The following is a 22994-nucleotide window of genomic DNA, read 5'->3' on the forward strand; positions in this document are numbered from 1 at the left end:
GGTAAATGATAACTCTACACCATATATCATAAATATCTCTTTTCTTTCCTTTTAGTCAGAAATTTTTCTAAAGGGTTTTTTTGTGCCTTCTTTGCATTCATTTTATCTTATTAAAATTAATAGAGAAAAGAATTAATCTTTTATTCTTATTTTGTTGCCATTAAGTAACTATATACATATTAGGAAATAAGAAAATGTCCACGTGGAAAATTTAAAGAGGATTTTGTTTTATTCCATACTCTACTAGCCTATGTAGATACTGCACTGAAGGTTAACTATTATCCCCTTAAATTTTCATTTATATCATTTTATTTTCCCAGCCTCTCAGCAGGAGTCTGAATGCTGATGTTCCAGAACAGCTTATAACCCCATTAGTTTCATTGGGCCATATTTCCATGTTAGCTCCAGATCAGTTTGCCTCTCCAATGAAATCTGTAGTAGCAAATTTTATTGTGAAAGATCTTCTAATGAATGACAGGGTAAGTCTAATTTATTTTTATGTTTTCTTTTTTTCTAATTTTGTTTTTCAGACATTCCTTATCTTTAATAAGAAAATCTAAATTGATAATCTATGTTAAAATAAGATCAAATAGATCAAATAATCACTGTTATTTATGCTATCCTGTATGATCATGCCATAATTTTCTTTTTTTTTAAAGGCAATGGGGCTAAGTGACTTGCCCAAGGTCATATAGCTAGGTAATTATTAAGTGTCTGAGGTCAAATTTGAACTCAGGTCCTCCTGACTCCCAGGCTGGTACTCTATCCACTGTGCCATCTAGCTACCATCTAGCTTCTCCCCTCCACCCCCCATCATTTTCAAGTAGTCCATATTGGTGTTACTCTTCCAGTTTTTTCCCTTATTACTTAGTACAGGGTTGTCCAACCTTACTTTTCAAAGTTTTTATTGAAACAATACCTAATATATTTTGACTTGCCATTTTAGTGGGAGCTCTGTGGTAGCTCAGCTTTGTTTGCAAAAGCATTTAGAAAACTCACAGGGGGCTGCATAAAAATCACACTGCAGGCCACATTTTGGACAACCCAGACTTAGAGAAAACCTTCTACAAACCCAGGTTGGCTTTTAACCCAGGTCCTACTCGTTGAGAAAGAACAAATAAGAAAATGAAGTTAACAAATAAGAAAGTAAAAGAAGAAATATCTCATTTTAATAAACTTCACAGACTATTTGGATTCTCATAGTACTGAAATTTTATATCACTAGTTTGAAATGAATTGATTAGGATTTAGATATTTTTATAAATTTTTAATACATGTTTTATATAATAAAGTATTCTTAAAAGACTTTAAAAATGAAATATTTTAATTGAAGTGAGAGTTCATTATTGAAAAGTAATTCAATTTATTTTCTAAAATAGATAATCCTTCATGTGAAAAATAACTCAGATTTATAAATCAAACTTCAGAGTTTCATCAAATGTTTTTACATAATCCCTGTAATTGAGTTTAACTAAACTATCTTTTTCTCTTTATTCTAAAGGAAAAAAGCAGGAATAGCTCACTATTTCACATTGTATTTACTTCCCAAGTTTTTTGATCAGAAAAAGAAGTGGTTTGTTTTTTTTTTTGAAGTGGGCCACATGAAAGAATTACTGTGTGGAAAGACAGAAATGAGACTTGGGTCTTAGCCCGAGGATATCCATATCTGAAGCAAACTGAGATGACTTGTCTTATTCATGCTTATCCATGTTGCTGAGTGAGGACATAGGAGCAGAGAAGTAATTGGACTGTCTAGGATATTGAGTATACTTCAGGAAGGAAGACATTTTAGTACTCTTTAACTTTGAAGGGGATATCAAAACGAGCTTGATAAAGCAAAGCATTTGAAAATGTTTCTTCTAAAATAAATTTATTCAAGTATCTACAGTCAACAGGTGAGAAGAATGGAAAATTATGGTCTCCCGATGAAGAAGTTTCCCCAGAAGTACTAGCCAAAGTAAGCACTCCTTTTATATTTCATACTGCCCTGTGTCATACATCAGTTATTAATTCAATGATAACTCTCTTTTCTCATTATATAAGCATTTTTCCATGGAATATTTCATTTTAAGACAGATGAAGATATTTCTGAATATGAAATAGTTTTTCATATTAGTTTTCATTAAACAGCTATAATTATTTTTGCCATGTGTTTGTTCTATGGATATTGTTTTCCCAGTGATGTATATAACCTCACTTTCTGAAAAATTCTCTACTCAACTTTTTAACTAAATGAATGATTGTAGAATTAGAGACCGCAAATGAATGTCGAGATATACATTAGGTATACCCAGAGACATAAATGCAATTTTAAATTTTAACTAAGGCTCTAGGGACATTCAGTATTTTGTGAATTGTTTTTAGATGTAGATTACATTTTCTTCTTTGATAATCTCTTCCAGTATGGATATCTGCGTATTTTCAATTCCCTCACCCAGATCTGATAAAATACTAAATAATATTGAGTCCAGCAAAACCTCATAAGAAGCCATCTTTGTTCTCTCACAAATGGCATTACCTGATCTTAGATAAATAGTTTCTTAGTGACAGTCTTTTTCAGAGGTAGAATAAAGCTTATCTTTTTCTTTTAGGCAGCTAGGTAGTGGAGTGGATAGTGCACTGACCTTGGAGTCAGGAGGACTTGGAGCTGGAATCTGGCCTCAGACATTTGACATTAACTAACTGTGTGACCTTGGGCAAGTCACTTTTAACTTGCATCCAGGGCCATCTCCAGTCTTCCTGACTCATATCTGGTCACTGAATCCAGAATCCTCCCTGATATCATGGTGTCTTCTTTGATAATGAAGAGCAAAGAAAACATCATTATCTTTTTCCTTTAAAAAAAGCCTTCAAGGACAGCTAGGTGGCACAGTGGCTAGAGCACTGGCCCCTGGAGTAAGAGTAACTGAATTCAAATCTGGTCTGAGACACTTAATAATTATCTAGTTGTTTGACCTTGGGCAAGTCACTTAACGCCACTGCCTTGCAAAAACCAAAAAGAAAGAAAGAAAACTTTCACTCTAAAAAAGAAAAATGAATTCTACCTGCCCCTGGTTTCTGAAAAATTATTTCATAAGGACAAACAAAACAATGCTACAACTGAACAAAATGGTTTTGATGTAGTTGTCCATAATGACTATATATTGGTAGTATTTTGTAGCTTCTTTATTATTTGTAGGTTCAAGCAATTAAACTTCTGGTACGATGGCTATTAGGGATGAAAAACAACCAGTCTAAGTCTGCCAATTCAACTCTTCGATTATTATCAGCAATGCTGGTTAGTGAGGGTGACCTGACAGAACAAAAGAGAATCAGGTAAGAATTTTTTCAATTTGTTTGCCAGCAATATCTGTCTTTAACATTATATAAAATGAGTTATAGAATACATTTGTTATTAAGACTGTGGAAGAGAATATGGACTTTCCATAGAATATTTTTATCATGAAAATTTTTTAATAAACTGTATATTGACAGACATAATAATAATCCATTTTTCAAATCTGACTTGTCAATGGAACAGGTTGTGCTAATTGTAAAGAATATTCCTTGGTCTTTGTCTTTCTATTCTTTGTGATTGGGTATGCAAATGTATTGATTCCTTTATATGAAAGAACTAGGTTTATAACCTATTCACCCCATATGGAATGAAAATTAAAGACTTGATAGCTTGTCCTAGCTGATAAAGAAAAAATGACTATTACTTAAAAGTTACTAATTTGATACAATACTAGTGGGTCAAGCCTATCAAGGGAGATAAAGAACAAAAGTAAGAATGAAGGGAAATAATCTGGCCAGATCTAAAGTTAAAATGTAAAATAATAACTTTCAAGTGCTCTGGCGTTGTATTAAAAATTTTAAAAATTCAACTCAGAATAAATTTGATTTACAGAGCTTAGAACATAATACACATAATATTTAGTGTTGAGCAATGCCAAGAATGCAAATCACTGAGTAGAAACTTCAGTCAACAAATAGTTAGAAAATCATTGTACTAAATAAATAATTATTGCATAAGTAATTAAATTTTATAATGCAATCTTTAAATTGTCATGAGTTTTCTGTGAATTTTAGCATCATTTGGTTCATCTTTTTTTCTCAAATATTTTCTTGATTTTTATCCCATTATTATTTATAGCGAAATCTAGCCCCTTGCCTTTTTCAAGTTTCTCAATTCAACTTTACCCATTCATCTGACTCAGAGCTACAATGACTTTAGACCCTAGGATGGGAATGCCTAATGACAGTGATGGCCTAGAGTATTCCAGAACTTAGGAATAGAGAGGGGGGCCAAATACAGGGTACCACGACACAAAGCACAGGAATAGGAGGAGATCCCCAAGAATCCCTGAGTCTAGTACTGGGTACAGAAAAGGGTGCCTACTGGCAGCTCTTCCATCACCCAGTTCCACATCACAGATAGAAGTGGTCATGAGCTGACAGAGCCCTAGATGAGTACTAAGCAAGCAATGAGTTTTGGAAACAGTTGTGAGTCCAGGGGCAGAGTACTTTCTCCATTCTAACTTTTAGGTCAGCACATAGGCCAGGAGACCTAGACCAGTAAGGGAGCCAGCAGTTCCACAGCTCTGAACCTACAGAATCTTCTGTTAGCCATTGCAGAGCCTCTTAGCTGGCTGATAGTGGCCAGAGTCCAGCAGCAACCCACACACTAATAGACCCCAACCTGGGTCAGGAACTTGGAGAGCTCAGACCAAAAGGATAGTGAACAAACCTCTTCCCAGATCATGCCTCTTTGGGAACATTGAAAACTTGCAGGTCCTGAAACTGAACTGTGAAAGCAGCACAAAGACATGAGGACAAAAGCCAGAGTTTTGCCACCCCAGTCCCACCCCACATGTACCCCATAACGTAAGAAGAGCCCAGGATTGAAATGAAGTTGGCTAAAAAATGAATAAATAAAAAAGAACCCAAAATGAAGAGATATTAGATGACTGGGGAAGCTTAAGACACAAATTCAGGAAAACTATTACCTGAAAATATCTTCAAGCAAATCCTCAAAGAAAAATGCTGATTTGTCCCAGACCCAATAAGAATTCCTAGACTGGTTTTGTTTTGTTAAAGGAAAAACAAACTTGTGGCAGCTAGGAGGTGGTACAGTGAATATAAAGCACTGGCCCTGGAGTCATAAGGACTCAGATCCTTTATAATTACCTAGCTGTGTGGCCTTGGACAAGTCCCTTACACCATTGCCTTGCAATAACCTGGGGGGGAGGGGAACTCAAATAAGAATAGTAGAGGAAAAATGGGAAAAGAAATGAGAACTATGAAAAGAGAACAGCTTGGTAAAAGAGCTGTAAAACCTTATTGAACAAAGTTAGAATTTAGAATTGGCTTTAATTTAGCCAATTCTAATGACTCCATGAGTCTGGGTACTAGATTTCAAGAAATCAAAGACCCACACGCCCTCCCTCCAATATATTTCTGTTGGAATTTAGGAAGATAAATTTCTATTAACTTTGTAACTGCCAAATAGACCCATAGTAGTGAAATCCATCACAACCAATTGTGCCATCATCAGAGCATGTAGAGCTAGCATTTATCCAGAATATTCAAGGATTAGAAAGAATCATTACTGTTTAGTTAAGAGCATAGAAGAAATGTCCTAAATAGGCAGAAGGAGAAAAAACTGAGGGGATAACTCAAGCATCTGGGGTCAGTTCCTGCCAGTGTGAGCACTTGGAGTTCAGACATCAGCTGCATTTCAATGCATGTTTGTCTGAATTAAAGAAAGTAATAGGGAAAATGTCATTAATGCTAGTTGAACTCTAAAGCTTGTAATCTGTACATTTTTCAGAAAGATACTTATAAAAGCATTTCTACCCACCCACCCACCCACCCTCAGAAAAACTGAATGAAGAAAATGCTCCTTTCCTAAAGCTGATGGATTGATTCACTTACTGAAGTTGGTAACTTAATTGGTTTCCCACTTCTTGGGCAGCAATAGGAAGATGCAGTGCTTTGAGTCTTCTCCAGATCTGTTTACTTAACATAATAATAGTGTAATTATGTAGCATTCATTCAGCTTTGGCTTTTTAAAGTGCTTTTCATTTACTTTGTTGGAAGTTTATAATTTTTTATTGACTGTCATTTCTTACTGTTGAAATTGTTAGACAGTTTGCTCAGCCATTCCCCTATCAATGAAAACCACATTACTTCCATTTTTTAATGCTTCCCTCCACCACAATGTACAGTTATTGTTCATTTACTTAACAAAAATTAATTTTTTTAATTTGAAGACTTCCTTAGTAGTTTGCAAATTGAAATTGGCTCCTCCGGAGCAAGACCTGTTGTTACCTCTCTTTGTACACCTCCCTTCCCCACACACACACACACAGAGCACAGTGCTTGTCATCGAGGAAGTCCTTAAATGTTGACTGATGGATTTTACATGTTATTTACCTACTGGTAAGGGGAATTATTCCTCCTCTGGATAAGTATGTGCTTCTTAAATATGTCCATTTCATTTTGATGCTTTTTAAAAATAATTTAAAGATGTAATGATATCTTTTGTTTTTATGTCTCCTTTATTTCTAAATCTGTTCTCCCTGACAGCTACCCCCTACTATCCACCCCCACCATCTCCTTTAACTGAGTTAACACCATCTTTTTGAGGGGTGGATGTATGGGAAAGGGGAGTATATATATTCTGTTCCCTTCAACAAGCATTTAATGAGTACATCACAGGATACTATGCTAGCATCTGAGAAGAGCCTCTCCCCTCAAAGGGCTCACATTTTATTGGGTATGAACAATATATGTAGTATATATATATATGAAGTATATGCAAAATAATCACAAAATATCTGTGAGCCCCTAGAAGATTGCAATGGAAAAATTTCATGGAGGAAGTGATGTTTTTAGTATATTTTTATATAGCTGAAGTCCCTGTCTATATTATAGGGGTTTTGTGGGTTTTTTAGTTTTGTTGATTTCTAAATATTTTAAAAGCGTTGTTATTCTTCTGTATTCATCCTATTATTTAATTCCATTACATTCTCTTCTTTAAATACCTCTCCATTCACATTATCCTCCCACTCTGTCACTTCATACTTCATACGAAATATGCTGTACCTCTCAAAACTTGAAATCATATCTTCCCATTTTCAATTATAACTCAACATTTCTCACTAAAACAGACCTTTTTATTTATAATTTGTCAACAGGTCTCCTCCTACAGACTATCTGTATACTGTCATACCCTTTCATCTGTAATCTTACCTACTTCCTACAACTTGGCTGTATCTTTGCTTATCCTAGAACTTTTTGCCTTAAGCAAACTCCTTTAACTCCTCCATTTCATAGCCAAACTGTGATAAAAATCTTTCTACATTCATCACCTTTGCTTCATTTGTTTCCTTCTCTCCTCTAAAACAACTATTAGTATGTGTGTTTCATTAGTCAATTTATATTGCTTTCTCCAGAGCCAACAAATGTTACCTTAATTGTTAAATCTGTTGGTCTGTTTTTCAATCCTTATCTTTCCTGACCTCACTGCAACATTTGACACTACTTAATACTTTCTTCTAGATACTCTTTCCCCTGGGTTTTTATGACAAGGACTTCTTGATTGTCCTGTCTCACATCACTTCAATCTCTTTTCAAATTATCCACATATTCAGAGTGGCTAGGTGGCGCAGTGGATAGAGCACCGTCCCTGGAGTCAGGAGTACCTGGGTTCAAATCCGGCCTCAGACACTTAATAATTACCTAGCCGTGTGGCCTCGGGCAAGACACTTAACCCCATTGCCTTGCAATAACTTTAAAAAAAAATTAGCCACATATCCAAAGCTCTTTCCTACCTTTCTGTTCCTATTATTGCTCTCATGATGACTTCAGCATCTTTTAGGTGTTTTTATTATCTTTGCTATGCTATTTACTTTCAGATATAAAAAGCTAACCCCAACTTTACCTTAAACTCAAAATATCTAAAAAAGAACTTTTTTTTTCCTCTGAGCAAAATCATATCACCCTAGCTTCCCGTCCTTGCAGTCAACTCATCAGTCCCTTTAATTCTATACATCTAATTAATTATCTACCTCCACAATATCTCTAACATTCTTTCCCTGCTTTACACTTGCACTACACTTGCATGTACTAGTTCAGGATTTATATATTTCTGCAGTAAGGAAATTGTAATTAGTTTCCCTGCCACCAATTTTTCTTATCCAAGCCATGTTCCACAAAGCCCACCAAAGTGTGTGTGTGTGTGTGTGTGTGTGTGTGTGTGTGTGTGTTTAGGGTTTCTTTTGCAAGGCAATGGCTTGCCCAAGGCCACACGGCTAGGTATTATTAAGTGTCTGAGGCCGGATTTGAACCCAGGTACTCCTGACTGCAGGGACGGTGCTCTATCCACTGTGCCACCTAGCTGCCCCAACCAAAGGATATTCTTAAAGTACAGGTCTGACCATGCTGCTCTGCTGCCCGTTATATTTCACTGGCTCCCTATTACCTCTTAGATCAAATACAAAACTCCTCCTTAGCAGCCTGACTCCAGCCTCTACCTGTGGAAGTCATAACCCTTCCATGATTCCCTATCCCCTGTAATTATCATCCACACATCTTCAATTCACGGAAGAGTGAATTGCATGTTTTGGTAATATGAGGATACTGTAGTAGCATTTGATCTCAGAAAACATATATAATCACTCAGACGAATTCAGCCTAACGAACTACAGAGGAGAGTATAATGTCTTTTTGTCTTCGTTGAAATGCAATCAGATAGCCCATTAAAATACTTCATCAGCATACATTTATTTTTGTACATTTTTTAAATTTTATTTATTTATGGTAATAGGGTTAAGTGACTTGCCTGAGGTCACACGGCTAGGCAATTTCTAAGTGTGTGAGGCCATTTTGAACTCAGACCTGGCCCCCCAAGTTGAGGTGGTAAAAAATAGTGTTTTCATGAAATGATTCGGCACTTTCAATGATCCTATACTGTTCTTGAAACAGAAACCAGTCTTTTTATCATTGTTGGCATTTCTCTAGATAGCAGAGTTGACCCTTAGTTCTTAAAGGATAAGCCAACAAAGCACAAGGTCTTGAGGCAATACCATGCTGGAACAGTTTTAAGGATGGGTTAAGTAACAAACTGTTGTAAGATATCTGAGTACCAGCTTCTCTATGTGTGGAGATTTATGACCATTAGGCAGACAAGCAGGGACTAAATTCCTTAGTCATGGCAAACATCTACTGTGAGAATCATAGAACACCACACCCTTTTCAAAAAACTATTGCTGAGATGCAAAGTAAGATTATCCAGGAAATGGAAGTGAACCAGTCATCATATGTAGATACAATAACTTGATAGTTAAACTTCACTGTTAGTTAAATCTTCACTGTATAATAATAAAAAGACAAAAGCAATTCTTAAGTGGGTTACTCAGGTAATAGTTTTGTAGATAATTTATGCAAAGACACAAGGGCAAGAGTCACCCATGAGAAATAATGAAATTTGCATTATGAAAATATCAATAGAATCCATTTAAGTTTTAAAGGAAGAAAACATCATCAAGCCCTAAAACAGTTGTGCCAATTTCTGTAGAAAACTGGACAGCATAGAATAAGAAATTATTCATTCTTATTAGGGAACTAACATGATAAGAGTCAGGAGGCTAATGAGCATAGTAATATGACATACTATCTCATATTCATTAAAAAATGACTGTTCAAACCAATTTATTCCTGAAAGTAAGAGAATGTGGAGACAGGTATTTTTATAATACATTTTGGAGAATTTGGAAGGAATTACATTTTAAAAGAAGTATACTCTTAAAAGGGCTAAAAATTCGATGTGAAAAAATGTAGAGATATAAAGCTGTTTACAGAAAATATTTTCTTGGTTATAATTGAAAATGCAAATTAGAACTAAAAATGAAGTTAGTAACAGCTGTCAATGATAGCAAAGCTTTAACACCTTGGTTTATTTTCATTGAATAAATTTTTTTCTGTTCTTTGTTTATAGTAAATCTGATATGTCTCGTTTGCGACTGGCTGCTGGTAGTGCCATAATGAAACTTGCTCAGGAGCCTTGTTACCATGAAATTATCACGCCAGAACAGTTTCAGCTCTGTGCACTTGTTATTAATGTAAGTAACAATGCAGTCCTAGATTTAAGAAATAAATACCACAATTGAGTAGGAATTTATTACATAGACTAATTACTGTCTATTGTAATTTGACCTAATTAAGACATTTCTACAAATGGTTGAAAAGTATATTTTCTTTCATTAGGTAAAGTGAGCAGATAAACCACTTTAATTTATTATGATTGATAAATTTAATTTTAAAGAATTTTTTTCAGCATTCAAAAGAATTAATATTTCATCCTCTGTGGATTTTTTAATATTTGCATGATTTGTTTTATTTTTCTTTTGCTATAGGATGAGTGCTACCAAGTGAGGCAGATATTTGCTCAAAAGCTGCACAAGGCTCTTGTGAAGTTACTGCTCCCATTGGAGTACATGGCAATCTTTGCCTTGTGTGCCAAAGATCCTGTGAAAGAGAGAAGAGCCCATGCCCGACAATGTCTGCTGAAAAACATCAGCATACGAAGGGAGTATATTAAACAGAACCCCATGGCTACTGGTTAGTAATGACATCAAAAATTATCAGAGGCATAGTTTTTGAAGGCTTTATTTTCATTATTTTCAAAATGTCAAGCTGCATTATTTCTCTGTTTCACACTGTTTTTGGACTTTTGGGATCGAAGTGTATAAATACACTGTAAAAATTTCACAGCATTTGGGGAGAGAAATTTTCTTGCAATAGACATTAGTGTTTTTTCTGAAAATGTGCCATAATTTTAGATGAAGAGTATATTTAACAATTACACTTTATATGCCCTAAAAATAACTGAAATTCTGACTAATTGCAAAAACACTGTATGTGTGTGTGTATAGTTTTTTTTTTTAAGCTGTTCATTTTCCTTTCATACAAATAATAAAGTGGAGAACCTCAGTGATAGGAGAAGAAACATGGATCTCATGTTTTCTTCATAACTTTAACACTGACTCATTTTGTTACATTGAAAAAAATCTTTCTAGGTGTACTAACATTCATTTTCTTCACAATAGAATAATATTTTCCTATTGTCCTCCCTTATAAATCATATCTAATTTGTAAATTAGCACAAAATGTCTGACCTACAAAAAAAGAAGTATGCAAAAACAATTTTTATAGCTTTTTTATTTTCATTTTAGAAAAGCTCTTATCCCTGCTGCCTGAATATGTAGTTCCATATATGATTCACTTACTGGCACATGACCCAGATTTTACAAAACCTCAAGATGTTGATCAACTTCGTGATATCAAAGAGTAAGTGTAATTCTCTTCAATAATTCTAAGTTTTGAAAGAAATCTGTCCTCAAAAAGATATGACAAGTGTTCCAAAGTTTGCCATTTTTGCCAAAAGTCTTTTTAACCTTTTGTTTAATCCAACTTATTCAGTGACTTAAGAGCAATTTTCATTTCTTGTCCACTAGCTTCTTTATTGGTTTTTTTAAAGAACTGACTACTTTTTAAAAAAAAAATTTATAATTTAATGTGATGGGGTTAAGTGACTTGTTCAGGGTCACAAACAGGTAGACAATTATTAAGTGTCTGAGTTCAGATTTGAACTCAGATCCTCCTGACTCCAGGGCTGGTGCTCTATCCACTGTGCCACTTAACTGCCCGTTTCCTTTTTTAAGATTTTGAGTTTCACATTTTTCTACTTTCCTTTCCCCTTCCCCTAATATCAAGTAACCTGATAAAGATTATGCATGTACAATTATGTCAAATATATTTTCTATCTCTAGTCTTTTAGAATTGTATTTGAGACAATTGACTGCTGAGAAAACCTAAGTATCATAGTTTATCATCATACAGTGTTGCTATTAATGTATTAACTCTCAGATACCATACATTCTTGTCATCTTTGTTATAGCAAATTATATACACTTAAGATATTTACATGGAAAAGACATTGGGAACGGGATCACCATCTTCAAATTTCTAAAGGTCTTTCATACAAAAAAGGGTAAACATATTCTGTTTTGTATTCCTGACTTTGCTTCTGAGCGCAGAATTAATACTTTACAACTTTGGAACGCCAGATTTGACTCACTGAAAGAATTTCCTTGTAGCTAAAACTGCTGAACAGAGGAATCATGTGCCTCAAGCAGAGGTGGTTCTGACTTTTAGCAGTGTAGAAAGGGCTGGCAGCATCAGTTTAAAGACTGAATGAGATGACTTCTTTATGGTCCCTTCAGCCACAATGGATGCATCTGTTTTTCTCTCTCCTACATTGAACTGGAAGCTGTGCCTAATTACTTGTTTTCTTATCACTCAAATTATCATATTGTTCAAACAATGACAATGAATAACATATTGGAAGGAAAAATATATTGGAATGTTTACTTTTCACTCTGCTGATATCTTTAGATGTGTGTTTTTAAATGAAGAGTAAGTGAATATAAATGTGACATGTTCTTTTACTTATTCTAGATCCTTACTTTTTAAAAATCAAGGTAATTAAATTAACTTAAAAGTTACATTTAGGTAAAATGCACAGTTTTCTAATTCTCAAACCCCCAACCCCATCATCAATAATTTAAGCAATTTTATATAAAACAGAAGAAAGTCATACTGCAGTTGCACTGGATCACCTTATAGAGATCAGGCCAGTAGTGATTCTTCTAATCAGTCAGTCAGTAAAGAGTTATTAAGCACCACTATGTTAAGTGCTAGGCATAAATACAGGAAAAAGACAGTTCCTGCCCTCGAAAAGCTCACAACCTAATGGACAAGTCAATTTGTTCCTTCAGCCTGGGAATCAAGAGACAGAAATAAGGAAAGCTGTTATTCATGTCATTATAAACATATTAGAAATAATTTCTCCTTTAAAAGAATTCTAAATTAAGGTAATCTCACTGTCTCTACAGATTAATGAACAAAAAATCATTTATTAAACATTAGTGGTCTGCCAAGTACCTATGCTTTTAACTGTTGGAAAGACAAAGGGATTATAATGTCTGCACTTAAGGAGCTCTTGTTCTAATTGGGGGATTCAGTGACTAGGAGTTAACTTTCAGAGGAGAAAGAATAATCTCCAACTCCTTTTGGCCATATTGGTTATTGGTGGTGCCCAGGGATCTGGAAGATGGAAAGGCTGGGCCAATAGTAAGGCCCAGTCAAGCTCCGTCTTACCATTAGGACTATATTTGTGAACTATTTTTTTCTTTTTTTTTTAATTTATTTTTATTAAAGATATTAAAGATATTATTTGAGTTTTACAGTCCCACCCCCCATCTTACTTCCGTTCTCTTCCCCCCCCCCCCCATGGGAAGCATTCTGTCAGTCTTTACTTTGTTTCCATGTTGTACCTTGATCCAAATTGGGTATGTTGAGAGAGAAATCATATCCTTAAAGAGAAGTTTAAGAAGTAACAAGATCAGACAATAAGATAGCTGTTTTTTTTTTTTTTTCTAAATTAAAGGGAATAGTCCTTGAACTTTGTTCAAACTCCACAGTTCTTTCTCTGGATACAGATGGTACTCTCCTTTGCAGACAGCCCCAAATTGTCCTGGTTGTTGCACTGATGGAATGAGTGAGTCCATCAGGGTTGATCATCTCTCCCATGTTGCTGTTAGGGTGTACAGTGTTTTTCTGGTTCTGCTCATCTCACTCAGCATCAGTGTGAACTCTTTTTTTCATGGAGCCAGTGTGGGCAGCCTTGTCTTTTTCCCATAGCTGTTAGCTAGAGAAGAAAGATATATTATCATTGAATTCATAAAATTATTGGGTTCGCTAATGAAGATTTTCGATTCTGCTTGTATCTAGTCTCTGTGACTACAAAAATAGGACATTACTCTATCCCCCCACCCTTAGGGAGCTTACATTCTAAGTGGAGGTGGAGGATACACAGCTAAGTAGAATCATAGGGTATTGTGTAATGGGACAGAGTAAACATCCAGGTGAAGAAAAGAGAACATGTTTAGATCCATATTCAATCAATTGACAACTATTGGTTCAGGGATTTTTGTTGTTATTATCGTTTAAAGAAATTTTGAGCAGGGAACTAGGTGGCACAGGGGGACCTGAATTCAAATCCCATCTCACATACACACCTAGCTGTGTGACCTTGGGCAAGTCACTTTAACCCCTTTGCCTTAAATAAAGTTTTTAAAAATATATTTTGATTTTATAATTAGAAAAAATAAAGGAAAAATGAATACATGCAAAAAAATCTAAAATATGTCGTATTACACACCTGTGCAACTTTCTTCTCTCATATTGCTGCCACCTCAACTTAGGCTCTCACTGCTTGCTAGACTGTTATGAATGGTCATTTCTGCAGTTACACTCTTCTTTAATTGATCTTTCACACATTTAACTCATGCTGAAAATTTTCAGTGACTCCACATGAACTGTTGGATAACGTAACATAAACTCCTTGGTCTGTAACATTTCGGTTTTGTTTCAGACTCATTTGCCCACACAACTTTTCAGTCCAGCTCACCTTGCCTGGAAAAACTCCTGTCTCCAAGTGGGCCCTCCATATCTGTCCTCTTGAAATCTCTTTCTTTAAGATCTGATTTCATAAGCCTTTCTTCCTATCCCTTCCTTTTTAGCTTTCTCATCACTCTCTTGAGACCTCCTCCTTTACCTTTGTTAAAGACACTCTCTATCATATCTCTTTAAACAATCCAATTGTTCCCTACAAATTCTAAGTACTTTAAATGTGTCCTGTTTTTTTTTTCATTTTTATATCTCCACTACTTAATACAGTGCCTTTTTACATATTAGGCACTTAATAAATATATGTCTTTAAATTTAATTGGAGCATGCTAATGTTGCTAATGGGAGGAAAGGAAGAAGGGAGGCATCAAAAAAATGGTGATGTTCTAATTTTTTAGTAGAGTCAAAATTCAAAAAATTATTTTTCCTATAATTTTTAAATTAGTACAATTTTTATCTTTTCCTATTTGAGTATCAAGTATATTTTCTAAAAATAATCTTTCTGTGATTTTTCAAAAAAGGTAAGTGGAAAATTAGATCCCACTTTACAGGAATTTTATCCTAATATATCTCCATTAAGGCTAACCTACATATTAACAGTGCCTCTGTATATGTATGTGTTTATCAACCCATATCAACCTGCATCTTACATGTGTGTATATATATAAAATTATTCAAGGTGCCTGTGGTTCATGCTTGAAGTTTTAATGACAAAGAATGAGAATAACAGCCACGCCTTTATGAAGAAGATGGCAGAAAACATCAAGTTAACCAGAGATGCCCAGTCTCCTGATGAGCCTAAGACTAATGAAGTATGATCTGTTGGGTGCTTTATTATTTTACAAGAGGGACCATTCTGTTTTTCCATGGCCATTGACTTTCTGTTAAATCAACAACTTTGATTTGGAAATTGTGAATGAAACCTTAGAATAGTGTGTTGTTTTTGCCCTTCACTGTAAACATATTCTAGCTTTATCGAATTTTGTAGTGCTATGGAAAAGAAACAAAATATTCTCTTTAGTTGTTCTGGGGGAGCACCATATTGAATGCCACCTCGTAAATGTGAGGCCCTAAATCTTTAGTAACAACATGGATCAACTGGGTTTAGCTTTCATGTCTTCAGTCCCTTACAGACATCAAATTGTAATCTCTAAGAATATTTCAGCATATTAGGAGACTACAGAAAAAAAAAAATATGCTCACAAACAGCAGAAACTTTTAGGCATTAGATGTGCAATCAGTAACCATATAATTTTTCTTTTATATGAATTGTTTTTTGTTTTTATGTGGATGGTACTAGTATATCTTGTAATCTCATGAAAATCTTTTTATGTTTTCTCCCTCAGAAACTTTATACAGTATGTGATGTTGCTCTCTGTGTTATAAATAGTAAAAGTGCTTTATGCAATGCAGATTCACCAAAGGACCCAGTCCTCCCAACCAAATTTTTCACTCAACCTGAAAAGGTAAGTATTTCCTATATACTGAAATTACTTAAATTTCATTTAGTTTCAACTCTGTTCTCTTGCATTAGTCATCAGAAGTTAGACCAAAAGCTTTCTTTTTAAAATGAATTCGTAGGCAGGTTTTTTTTCTGCTGCATTTCTTTTAGTTTTTGCAAGGCAATGGGGTTAAGTGGCTTGCCCAAGGACACACAGCTAGGTATTTATTAAATATCTGAGGCCAGATTTGAACTCAGGTACTCCTGACTCCAGGGCCGATGCTCTATCCACTGCGCCACCTGACCACCCCTTCTGCTGCATTTCTTGAAAAGCATGTTTTTATGCCATGCAAATTGGATGGAGACAAGAATAGTTCAGAGTAAAAAAATAGATGTCTTTAATCAGAGACTTTTTATTAATTAAAGTTGTTTAATTATACTTTTCATACTCTGTTGAATTATAATAGAATTAATATTCTTTATGTATGAAATTTTCAAGTGACTCAGCATTACCCCATTCACATACCAAAGATTTCCCCCACTTCATGAATATATTTTGCTTTTTTACATTATATACATTTGCAGATTTCTCCATTTCATGAAGAAGTCTCTTGTAGCAAAGTAAAACATAACTCAAATTAATAATTCATTGATCTTGAGTAGGAGTGTAAGCAACATTTCCTATCTTTAGTCATCCCCCTCTTGTAACATATATAGTCAAACAAATTACATTTCCTCAATGGCTGATAGAAAAAATATTTTCTCAGTTCTGCTACTCTAAATCTATTACCTGTTTAGTGAATAGCATCTTTCATCACTACTCAGCAATTAGGATTGCTATTGATCATAGTTCTTTATTACAGCTTTCAATTTTTCCTTTATAGTGTTAAAATGTATGCATGATTTTACTCACTTCATTTTAATCAGCTTTGCTTTTTTTTTTTTTTTGCAAGGCAAATGGGGTTAAGTGGCTTGCCCAAGGCCACACAGCTAGGTAATTATTAAGTGTCTGAGACCAGATTTGAACCCAGGTACTCCTTACTCCAAGGCCGGTGCTTTATCCACTACACCACCTAGCCGCCCCTAATCAGTTTTAAAAGTTTTTAAATATTTTCATTTTTGGAATACTGTTATTATAGAACAAATCTATTTCTGCTTCATTCAAACACCATAAATTTCCTCACTTGATGGGCAACCCCTTAGTTTACGTTTTTTGCCACCACCAAAAAAAAAAAAGATTTTTATACATAGGAGACCTTTTCCAACTTTTAAAGTCTCTTTTGAGTATAGACCTTGCGATTATAACTGAATCAAAACATAACACACTATTTATTTAGTAACTTTTTGTATAATATAATTCCAAATCACTTTCCAGAATGGTGGTACCCATTCACAGATAGTTATGCTTATCCCATGATTCCTTAAACAGAACAGATAGCACACTATAAATTTTATTAATAACACAGGGTTTTCAATATGAAAATTTATAATTATTCACTGATTCCATAACATAACAGTGCCTTCATATCCTATTAAATTATATGCAGTCATTTCCCTCTCCACAAGGTTGCCTATTTTTAGTACTTGGTTTCAGTATGCCTAGCTCCAGAAACCTCAGATACCATTTTAACTAATCTGTGGATTGGAAAGCCAGATTAAAAAAAGTATTTTGTGTTTGAGTTAAGATGACACTAGAGTCTCTTGGGTAAGGTCTTTCAAAATAAAGTCTTAATAAAAGACTAACAACAAAATAAATCAGTACATACTAACTTTTATTACTATTTATTTTTAAAACAGGATTTCTGTAATGACAGGAGTTATATTTCTGAAGAAACAAGAGTTCTCCTTTTAACAGGAAAGGTATTCTCAGATAATTTTAGTTCTTTGATTTCCCAAATACTTAACATATCTACTGTTCCTACAAAGTTCCCTAAAATAAATTTTTAAATGTTAATGTGGAATTTAAAATTCCAATAATGAGCATCATTTTATGATAATAGAAGAATAAATATGGCAAGTTTACATATATCTTCAACTTGTGTGTACAACAACGGAACTGTTTTATCCATGGTTACCATTTTACTCGAGCATAACAGAAAATTATATTTTTCTTCAGAATTCTTTTTAATTCCATTTAATCTAAGGTAGCAATAATCATTTGACTTTTTAAAATATCTGAACACTCTGTTTTTATTAGTAAAATAATAATACCTTTGTCCCTTTTAGCCAAAACCTGCTGGAGTACTAGGTGCTGTAAACAAGCCTTTATCTGCAACAGGAAGGAAACCATATGTCCGAAGCACAGGAACAGAACCTGGAAGCAATATTAATGTTAACTCGGAGCTGAACCCTTCAACAGGAAATCGATCAAGGCAATTTCCTTCTAATTGTTTCGTTTGTTTTGTTGACTTTTTTCATCTCTTGATTTATTCTGAAAGCACTATATCAAATCATGTTCTTTTGCCTTCAGGAAACGTGCTTGTGTGAAATAGTAATAAAGGGGGAGAGACAGAATAGATGCTACTTTTATACAATGTATACAGTGTGAAACATTTATATGTAATGAAGGCATTGTCTCTAAGAAAGAAAATGAGTAGGAACTTGATTTCAGATGTATCAGTCTCAGGTAATTGAACTTTACAACTATAATTATAATGTTCATAGTATATAAGATCAATTGAAAAAGCATGTATTCAGTGCATAGATTACTAAAATGGCATTATTGTGCATTGAGATCCTCCATCCCCATTTATTTTATAAGAATCATAAATCTGGTTATGTTGTCAACCATGTATAAGTGTAAGAAAAAATAGGGATTAAAAAAGTTAGGATTCAGTGATGTACTGCTTATTATGTGCATAAAAACATGTAAAACTAAAGTAAATGTTGATAGTGTTACCCACCTTTTAAATACTAAGTTTGAGTTTCCATTGAAAATGCTTAACAAAGTAGTAGCCAAATAAGATCTTTTAAGAATTTCGTTGGTAAAGATGATTACTTCTTTATCAGATAGTTTTCTCCCTCTCTGGAGAGATAAATGAAATAGTTGTTTTTGTAAAATACTATTTTTCCTATGCCTTTTCATTAGTCACTGACTTTTTGTCTTAGAATTTTTATCTAGTCAATGTTTTCTATACCTTAGCACAATGCCTGATTTTTATATATATATATGTATATATATATAAATAAATTTTTATGTCTTCTAAGGTGAAACAAATTATGAATCTTTAGCTTAGTATAGTCTAAAGTACCTTAGACTGAAAATCAAGTCACTGACCTCCTTTGGTTTTCCATATCCTTATTTGTAAAATGTCATGGATCACACTGTGATTTCTGAAGTCCTTCAAATTCCAAAATGTTATGTCTGAATTTTTATTTTCTAATATAATGTGTTGAAGTATATGTTGGAATTCATTGATGTTATTTCTTATTACCTGCACTACTCACTTTGTTCTGCTTGTATATGGTAAAGTTTTCTTAGTTAATGTTTTTTAACAGGGAACCAAATTCAGAAGCTTCAGAAACCGGAGTTAGTGAAAATGAAGAGAACCCTGTGAGAATCATCTCAGTAACACCAGTAAAGATTGAACCTGTAAAGAACAAGGTAATCATGTGTCCATTTGTGACTCTTCGGAGAATATTATGCAAACCTATTCAGGTTCCTTTTCACTGTAGGCAAGTTATTAGTAAAGATATTGTAGCTCTTCTTTTTCCCCAGTTTCACACACACACACACACACACACACACACAGCTGCCAACTAACTGGTGCCTCATTTTTGAAAGTTTTCCCCTGCTTCATGGACATGGTTGTAAACTAATTGTTTTATTTTTTATTCACTAAATTTTTTTTTACCTACTTTTAAATTTTTTTGGTTTGTTTTTCTTTGTTTTAACAGGTATATATGTCAGTCTCTGGGGTCTATTTTACAAAAATAGCCAAGTGAATAATATGATCTTCCTTATACACTTTAAACTGAAACAGACACTTAATCCCTATAGATACTCAAGTAAACATTCAGCCAGTATGAAATAGAAAGGTTATCAGTGATGAAATATGGTTTTGACTTATATTGCAGCTCCTATGTTTTTGAATTCATTTTATGCATAATAAATTTTCTTAGCCCTTCACTTTTATTCTGTAATAAAAAATAATAATCAAAATCTATTAAGTAGTCATATACTAACAAAACTAAAATTCTAAAAGAAATGACAAATACACCTTCAAAAATATTAAAAATACCCAAAATAACAGAAGTCCAACAGATGGATATCTTAAATTATCCCTTCTCAGAAAAGGCAATAGATCTAACTATAAAGAACTACCAAAGCAAAAAACATCCTTATGAATTCATAGGAGAATTCTATCAAACTTTTAAAGAATATTTGATATTATTCTCTAATTGTGAAGGAGAAAACACCTTTTCTGAATCCTTTATAAGGTATTAATATCTATTTATAAATTAATACCTAAACCAAGGAAGCATAAAACAATAGAATGAAAACTACAAAGCCATAAAATTCAAATTTTAAACAAAATCCTGTCAGACTTAGTATAGTTTGCATATGAAATCAGTGCCAGGTGACTTGAAGCTTTTCTCCTCTACTTATTAGCCATATGACTACTCAGAGTCTCAGTTTTCTTATTTTTGGAGTTTGTTTTTTTTTAAACAGCCCTTCATTTTATGAATATTGAATCCTGTTTGGGAGAGGAAAATGTACTAATTAGAAAATTAAAAACTAATATGAAGTTCTAACAGACCTTATCTGTAAACTGAGGCATTTTTTATTGATATCTTATTTTATTTTTCCATTTATAAAAGTTTTTCAGTATCCATCCACTTGCATGTTTATAAGGTACACATTTTTCTACCATTCCCCCTTTCCCATTAGTGGCAAAGAGTCTGGAAAAAGTTGTATATGCATATTTCTGTTTTGTGTTTGAGGTATTTAAGATCAGGGAATAGGAAAAAATCTTGGGATAAGAAGAAAAAAAACATAAGAGAAGATTTTAAAAATAAATACAGTGTCTATTCAGATTCTTTGGTTTTTTGGTTGAGTTTTATTTTTCCCCGCCTTCTGGTTGTGGATAGCATTTTTCATCAGGTCTCCCAGGGTTGTTTGAACTGCGTCCATCATAGTTGATCAACTCACAATCTTGTTAATGTGTTTGATGTTCTCTTGGTTCTGCCTGGGGCATTTTTTTAATCTTGTATTTTGTGTATTGGGATTTTAACAATAGAATCTGAAAATAGGATTCAGAATATAGCTTTTATGTCTGTCATCTCCCTCCCACACAATAATATTGACTATTGTAAAAATTGGCAGTGATCTGCCCTGCCTTGCTTCCCAATCTTCCCTCCCCCCAAAAAAAAAAATATTGGACTAGGAATCATATCTAAGTTGTTGTTCTGACTACACTATTAATAAGCCACTTATTGGAAATAAATAGATCAGAATTATTTAAACCCCAGAGTCTAATGATGATTGGTCTTCTTAAAACTCCAAAATTCAATTACTATAAAAATATCATTATATCTTGCTTTATATGTTATAGGTTTTTTTCTTCAATTGTATGTAAGCATAACTTTACAAATTAAATGTTTTTAATTAATTTTAATTTTACTTTTTTAATATATCTTCATTTTTTCTTCATTTCCTATTGCTCTTTTGTTTACTGTTGTTTCCAATCATATTTTTGAGTACTCTCTATATATATAGCTTTAATGTTATGTCAGAGTATTTTAGCAGACATTCAAATTATTGAATCTTAATGTTTAAACAACTCCCAGAGTAAATCCTTAAAAATTAGTAAAGTATTTGTATATACTGCACATAGACCATGTGTTTGGAAGTTATTATCCTCAACTGATCCCCTAGATGTTGATAAATGTTGTGTGAGAAATCGTCTAGAATTTATCTGCATTTCTTTTGAAATTCTAGATTTTTGGTGTTGGGAGTTTTTTTATATAATTTTTCCATTTTCAGTCAGTGCTAAATAAATTCAGTGAATTGGTTCTTATTTTGAAACTAATTTTAATTGGTATGATATTGGTATTATCCATATTTATTTTTTCAGACCCATAAGAATTTAATAAATTCTTTTCTTAAATAATAAGATAAAACGTTATCCCTGAGGAGATGATAGTCAGTTCAATTTATTTTGAATACGTTTCCTCTGCAGGTATACATATTAAGATAATGGGAAAAGTGTGAGTTGCTATTTCTTCTTCTTACCCCCAGACCTTCACAATCTCATCTCCTGCTTTAACATTTCCTTTTCAATAGCTTTTGATACAGATGGTTACTATGTGGGGAATGTATGTGTTCACCAGATTTTTATTTGGATTCTTGTAGGAGATTAACTCTGATCAGGCTACTCAGGGCAACATTAGCACTGACCGAGGAAAGAAAAGAACGGCAACAGCATCTGGAGCAGAGAATATCCAGCAGAAAACTGAAGAGAAGAAGGTAGATGAGACAGGACCACCTGTTCCTCCCAAGGCCAGACGAGGACGTCGGCCCAAGTCTGAATCTCAGGGCAGTGCAACAAAAAATGATGAGACAAATAAATCAGCTGGGAGGGGAAGAAAGAGGGCTGCCATTGGTCAGGAGAGTCCCGGGGGGCTGGAGGCAGGCAACGCCAAAGCACCCAAACTACAAGATGTAGCCAAAAAAGCAGCATCAGCAGAGAGGCAAATTGATTTACAAAGGTAAAATAAAGTAACTTCTCTCGAAATCTTGAATTGTAGAAACATTTTAAACATTTTTTAAGTTGCTAGCACATTTGAATCAACCTGTGAATAACTCCTATAGTCTGTTACTTTATAGAAGCAATAGAAAAAGATAAAACCCAGAAAAACGACCTACTTTTTCTTTCTACAATATTTTGTTTTCATCTCATTAATTTAGATCTTGATTCTAACATGTCAGTCAGTCAACCAAGAAATGTCTAATTACTTCTCGTGTATGGAGGAGCACTATGGTAGACACTGGAAATAAAAAGACAAAATCTTTTTTCTTGCACCAGTACTCAAG

At 33.9% G+C, this 22994-nt stretch overlaps 1 protein-coding gene across 7 annotated transcripts in view; it reads left to right on the top strand.

Annotated features, from left to right (window-relative positions):
• Positions 1-22994, top strand: part of PDS5A (PDS5 cohesin associated factor A) — a 152710-nt gene that overhangs the window by 118632 nt on the left and 11084 nt on the right. For 3 of the 7 annotated variants that reach the window (XM_074229595.1, XM_074229597.1, XM_074229596.1), the window contains 12 exons: positions 321-479; positions 1889-1957; positions 3179-3315; positions 9983-10106; positions 10401-10605; positions 11220-11334; positions 15197-15329; positions 15864-15983; positions 17756-17818; positions 18185-18330; positions 19457-19562; positions 22314-22669. In XM_074229595.1, coding sequence (XP_074085696.1) covers positions 321-479; positions 1889-1957; positions 3179-3315; positions 9983-10106; positions 10401-10605; positions 11220-11334; positions 15197-15329; positions 15864-15983; positions 17756-17818; positions 18185-18330; positions 19457-19562; positions 22314-22669 — 1733 coding nt within the window. Of the gene's footprint in view, positions 1-320; positions 480-1888; positions 1958-3178; positions 3316-9982; positions 10107-10400; positions 10606-11219; positions 11335-15196; positions 15330-15863; positions 15984-17755; positions 17819-18184; positions 18331-18428; positions 18585-19456; positions 19563-22313; positions 22670-22994 lie in introns of those variants that run through there. The other 4 variants (XM_074229599.1, XM_074229600.1, XM_074229598.1 and 1 more) reach the window with 2 other exon arrangements.

Source organism: Macrotis lagotis, chromosome 3 (genome assembly GCF_037893015.1).
Source record: "Macrotis lagotis isolate mMagLag1 chromosome 3, bilby.v1.9.chrom.fasta, whole genome shotgun sequence".
In the NCBI taxonomy this organism is placed as follows: Eukaryota; Metazoa; Chordata; class Mammalia; order Peramelemorphia; family Peramelidae; genus Macrotis; species Macrotis lagotis.